Source organism: Bos mutus, chromosome 17, assembly GCF_027580195.1.
Source record: "Bos mutus isolate GX-2022 chromosome 17, NWIPB_WYAK_1.1, whole genome shotgun sequence".
NCBI classification, from domain to species: Eukaryota; Metazoa; Chordata; class Mammalia; order Artiodactyla; family Bovidae; genus Bos; species Bos mutus.
The window spans coordinates 55,581,920-55,587,919 of NC_091633.1; the positions used below are offsets into that span (position 1 = coordinate 55,581,920).

At 48.1% G+C, this 6,000-nt stretch overlaps 1 protein-coding gene across 2 annotated transcripts in view; it reads right to left on the bottom strand.

Annotated features, from left to right (window-relative positions):
• TBC1D9 (TBC1 domain family member 9) overlaps nucleotides 1-5,045 on the bottom strand; it is a 129,599-nt gene extending 124,554 nt beyond the window's left edge. Inside the window, exon 1 of one of the 2 annotated variants that reach the window (XM_070386568.1) lies at nucleotides 3,936-5,045. In XM_070386568.1, the coding sequence (XP_070242669.1) occupies nucleotides 3,936-4,065 (130 nt within the window). In that variant the 5' untranslated portion in view covers nucleotides 4,066-5,045. The remainder of the gene's footprint in view (nucleotides 1-3,935) is intronic. The other variant, XM_070386569.1, reaches the window with a different exon arrangement.
• Between the last annotated feature and the right edge of the window lie 955 nt (nucleotides 5,046-6,000).

The following is a 6,000-nucleotide window of genomic DNA, read 5'->3' on the forward strand; positions in this document are numbered from 1 at the left end:
AGCAAATTAACTCCACAATACGAAAAACCACCAAAAAGAGGCTAAAATTACAAAGACTGACAATGTTGGCAAGGATAAGGAGCAAGGGAAATTCCCATTTGCCGCGGGTGGGAGTATATTGGTACAACTACTTTGGAAAACAGTTTGGTATTATCTATTAAAGTTGATGAGGCATACAACCTACAAGCTGACAATTCCTTCCCTGAGTGCACGTCCACAGGCCCCCAAAAACACAAATAAGAATTGCTCCAAGGAAGAGCCATTTAGGACCCCATGATGGATCTGTCTCTTTGCTTTTCATTGCTTTTGTTATTATAATCATACATAATGACCTTCCTCAGGGAGCCCTGTGGCTCTGCCTTAAAGAGATTAACACATCCCCTCCCTAAGGTTGGCCATTCCAGACGACAGTATTTAACTCCTCAACTCCTCCCCTTTTCTGTCCCATAAAAGAACTGGATTCCAGACCCCACTCAGATGTTTATCTTGAGACATTAGTCTGCCATCTTGTCCTTCAGCCACGTTTCTGAATAAGGTTGTTTTCCTTGCCTCAACACCTGGTCTCTTGGTTAACTGGCCTGTTGCGCAGCAGAATGACAACAGCCACCTTATCCACAGACCCCAAATAACCATCCAACAACAAATTTATCAAGAACAGTTGATAAATTTGGCTAACAGTTTTCCACACAGCATGGGGAAATTAATTCCAGTCACAAAGAATCTAGACACTTGTCAATACATAATCCATGATGCCATTCATTCCTTGATCAAAAAAAGACAAGCAAAACCAAAACACCGTATTTAGAGATAGGCTCTTTGTCACAAAAACTATAAAGAAAAATGAAGAAGTGTTTACCAAAAAAACATCAAGATAGATTTTTTGTTCGTTTGTTTTTTCACCTTCGGTTGATGATGAGCAGTGATTGGCAGAAGGCCACGTGGGGGAATTCAGTTTTTATACTGGTGTTGGTTACAAGATGTTACTTGGATAAGTCATTGCACTCTGCATCTCTATTTTGTGCATATATGTGTATGAAATTTCAGTTAAAGGGGATTAATAAATCAAATGCATCTACAATCTAAAAAAAAATCTCATTATGTCAATACCTATGTATACTGTTTGGAATCAAAAAGAGAATACTCTTAAGGGGGAAGGGGAGTATCCTCACTGTGGCCCATTGTTTTAGCTTTGGTGCTAACATCTTACCAAGCACCCTGGACCACTGAGCACTTCTGACTAGTTCAGGTTGCCTACTCACCCATCATGCATTTGATCAGCACTGCTCCAGATAATGCACATTACATAAGGGTCCTGAGATCTTCCAGAAAATCTCCGATAACTGATACCCAACACTTGCTCTTCCTTCCTCTCCTCACAGGCTGATTTTCTTTCTTCAGTTCTCAGCTCCAGTGTCATTTCTAGAGGGAACCTTTCCTTCCTCCCACTCCCACCAGGAAAGGGGTAACCAACATGGTATTCCTCTGCTTGGACTTCAGTGCTGGTCATTCTCAGTTTGCACCTATCTCCCTGATCCATCCCTGGGAGGCTGAGTCCTGATCCTAGATCACCAGGACAGCCCATCCAGCCAGTTTCTATTGGGTCCCACAGATGACAGGCAAGGGCAGAAACTTGGAGGCAGGGAGAAGAAAGAAGCTGGGCATGTCCTCCACGCCCCTTTTTGCTGGGGTCTCTGTCCTTGGGGCTGGCAGCTCCTCTGGAGGCCCTAACTGTTCCTGCCTGGCTTGGGCTCCCTTGGTCTCCGGCAGCATCATTCCTGCCACCTTCTCTGTACCTTTCACTGGTTCTGCTAACCCTGCCTCCATCCAAGTTGCCTTTTCACTAAACTCTCTTCGTTTGAACTAGGTTAGATTGTTTTCTGCTGAGACAGTGGCGATTTTATATTAATTTATAGGACAATTTTCTCAGCATCTGTCTTCTCCCAATAGGCTCTGAGCTTCATGACACTGGTACTTCAGAAGTGACTAACCGATGTTTTAAATGATATGGTGAGTTAATAAATGCATGAATGAGTCCACATTAGAAATGGAATACTATGCATTATACAAGAATTTCTAAAATGTCCTTGCTTCATTTGATGTGGCACCAATTTATCTGGGGAAACATTTTTCCTATATTGGTTGAAAATAACCTTTATTGACAGGAATATTTTTACTGATTTCAATTATTCTAACAATAACTATTAACAGGTATAATTTCTCAATTAAGAAGTTAAGTTTATCTATCTGTAATAAGTCATCAATGATGAGAGTCCAAGTGGACTGCAGTTAATTGTAGCTCCAAGAGTTAGTGGGAACACAGTAAAAATGTTAACTAGAAAAAGATTTAGGGACTTCCCTGGTGGCCCAGTGATTGGGACTTTGCCTTCCAATCCTTGATAGGGGAGCTAAGACCCCACAAGCCTTGAGGCCAAAACACCAAAACATAAAACAAAAACAATACTGCAACAAATCTAATAAAGATTTTTCAAATGGTCCACATCAAAAACAAACTCTTAAAGATAGACTTTGCATCTTATTTTTTATAACCTATTGCAAATGACTGTAGAAAATAAATACTCAGTAGTTCATGGTGTGAGAAGGGTTATCTCCAGGCTGGAGATGTTGTTAATAACATATACTATCTACATTGCTGCTTTAGACTTTAAGGACAATCCGGGCTGATACCAATATTAAATATGCAAGTTTCATATTAATACATATTGTTAAACAAGTTCTACAAAATGAACTGGAAAATTCTGATTCTAGGACACTAGTCAGAATTTCTGAAACACAATATGGAGCTCTGCAGATTCCCCAGAAAAAGTGCCCGAAAATTAGATTACCTAGAGGTGATCTGATGCACTAGCAAGACCTTTCAAACCAGTAGCTATGGTCCAGTGTGACCCTTGAACTTCAGCCTTGAGAAAACCAGTTCATACATTAGAATCACAACTAAATACATACTATGTCAAGAATTTTTAGTTTATAGCAAGGCATTTTGGAAAGCAACAATTTACAAGCTCCAAGTGGGGGATGTATTCTGAACTCTGAAGAGATCAAGGTTCATCTCTTTTCTGCAATCACTCTCCTGTTTCTTCTGCTAACTTCTTCATTGTAAAAAATATCCTTATTCTGTTCATTCTAACCAAGAGACAGAGGGAAGGGTCCGATTTCTCTAGTACAGTATGAGTTGAAGATTATCTGTCATCTCCCGCCACCCAAACTAGTTAGTAAAGGGAGACCTTTCTGATATCTCTTGGGATAGAGGGTAGGGGTCTGGTTTTACAAACTGGAATTAGATGGCATGGTTTTAGTACTAGTCACAATAAAAAATACCTCGTGAGGGGGTTTGCGGAAGTGATTAAGTTAAAACAGTTAAAATGCAGTTACACTTCTAATTACTTTATAACCAGATAACTTGCTTCATTATGCCCAATTAGGTGTAACAAAAACAATATTCCTTTTTCCTTCCTTTTTCCTTTTCTCTTCAGTCATAACTAACATAGGAAATGACCACACCAGCTCTTTACTGATTGCTTCCCTGGAAACAAAAGAGCATTTTATACCTGATCCTGCCATTACCAGTAAAGAGAATGAAGCAAAAATTAACTGTCCTTCCCCTCTCTTGCCCATACGGGAAGTACAGCATTCAGTTCCTAAGCACTGATGCTCCCCTCACCCCAGACTCTCTCATCTCCATTCCCATCAACATCACCCACTTACGGGGCGCCCGGTACACGAAGGGCCCCGTCGCCCGACAGGATTAGCAAAAAAGCACCTCATTCAGTCTGAATATGACATCTCCTGATGTTTTCCACGCAGCAAAGCGGGGCGGGCGGCCCAACCCCTAGGGACAGGGCGGCGTCTCGGGTGCCCGCAGCCCAGGACCGCGGGCGGCGCCGCAGAGCTCCCGGCCCCCACCCGCAGGTCCTTACCCGCCAGTCCGCCGCCGCCGCCTCCATCGCCCGAGTGCCCCTTCCTCCGCTGCAGGATGAAGTAAGGGTTGGCTCTCTCGGTGATCCACAGCGCGTTGGCCAGCAGCACCTCTTCGGGGTTCACCCACATGTTCCCTGGCGCCGCGGGCTCCCTTACAATGGGGCGGCGGGTCGGGTCCGGCACGCACCGGCGCGCAGCCCCGGGCACACGCGCGCCCGCCCGCCTGCCCGCCAGCTAGGTGCGGCGGCGGAGAGCGATTTCACCAGGGGGCGGCCCGCGGGGCCCGGGCCACAGCGAAGCCCCCGCGGGCGGCCCGGGAGGACGGCGAGGACTCGGGCGCCGCGAGCAGCATCCTCTCCGCGGCGCCGCCGCCTCCCGCGAGCCCGCGGCCGCAGACTCCCGGGCCCCTTAGCTCCGCCGCCGGGTCGGGGCCCACGGCAGCGGGAGGAGCGAGAGGAGGGGGAAGGAGAGCGGGAGGAGGAGGAAGTGGTGTATCTCAGCCGCGGGATCCGGCTCGGCAGCTGGCAGGGCTGCGGGCGACTGGCGCTGATCCTGCCCCGCGGGTCGGGCGGAGCTGGGCTGGGGTGCGGCTGCTCCCGCAGCGCCCACCCAGGGTCCCGGCCGCCTGCGTCTCCAGCCGCTCAGAGCCCTCCAGGGCACGGCGCGAGAACACTCCGCCTGTGGGCCGCTCGCACCCTCGGCGAAGCCCAGCTCCCGGCTGGAAGGACGCTCCGGACACTGCGAATGAATGACGACTGCGCGGCTCGCTAGGAGCAAGCCCCGGCGACACCAGCTTCTGCGGACGCGAGATCTCCGCGGGCCCTGCGAGCCGAACCAGGCCGCTGCAGCTGGCTTCGGGCGAACCTTCTGGGGACCGGGTGGCGAGCACTCGGCCCCACGCCCATCCCAGCAGCGAGGACGCTGCCAGCCTCCGTGGGGCGTGTGTGCGCGCGCGCCGTGTGTGTGTGTTTATGGTTGACGATCTGTAAGCTGGCGCCACCCCTCTTCCCAAGAAATGTGTTTCAAGCTTCCAGACTTGGAGCTAGAGACAGAGGTCGGAAGTGGACGCAGCCAATGGTTGCTGGTGTTTTTGTTTCCTGCATCCCTAGGCAAGTCATGCGCCAAACTTGTCACCGCCTGTAGCTCCGCCCCCACTCCATTCCATTGTAATTAAAATGGCCCAGCTAAGTGCATTACATCACTTCTTTCCTTGACCTGTAGGGCTTGAGCAAATAGCGAAGTTGGAAGCAGCCCCAAAGCTTAGAGCAACTAATTCACCCCACAGCTGTCCCTATATGAAGCGTTTGGCGCTTCGAGGACCGGATATGGCAGGATTCAAGGATTTATCCACATTTAATGAATGGATTTAATTTTTTTTAAAGAATCATTGTAATTAGAGACACACAAACCAGGCCATCTTTATCTCTAGACAATTTTGCTTTCCCCAGGTATTTCAAGTCTCTTTGTAGTGATCACAGCCGATCCACCAACCTATCTGATGACCTTTTTTTCACTTCAGTTTTATACCTGGAAAATCTGTAGATAGCTCAGCAAAGAGTCTCCTCTGGTGATGGGAATTTAGTAAGCTTTGTTTTGTTGTGGAAGTTGGACAATTCTAGGGACTTCTCCTTTTCCCAATGAGCAAAGCATTCAAATGAGGCTTTCTTGTGTGGACTTCACATTTTTTACCTACGCAGCTCTCACTTGGACTGCTGAATTCCTGCAAATGGCCAAATGGCACATCCCAGACATTTTAATGCGGAGAAGGCAATGGCACCCCACTCCAGCACTCCTGCCTGGAAAATCCCATGGACGGAGGAGCCTGGAAGGCTGCAGTCCATGGGGTTGCTGAGGGTCGGACACGACTGAGCGACTTCACTTTCACTTTTCACTTTCATGCATTGGAGAAGGAAATGGCAACCCACTCCAGTGTTCTTGCCTGGAGAATCCCAGAGACAGGGGAGCCTAGTGGGCTGCCGTCTATGGGGTCGCAGAGTCGGACACGACTGAAGTGACTTAGCAGCAGCAGCAGCAGACATTTTAATGAGACTGACTCTGCACCTG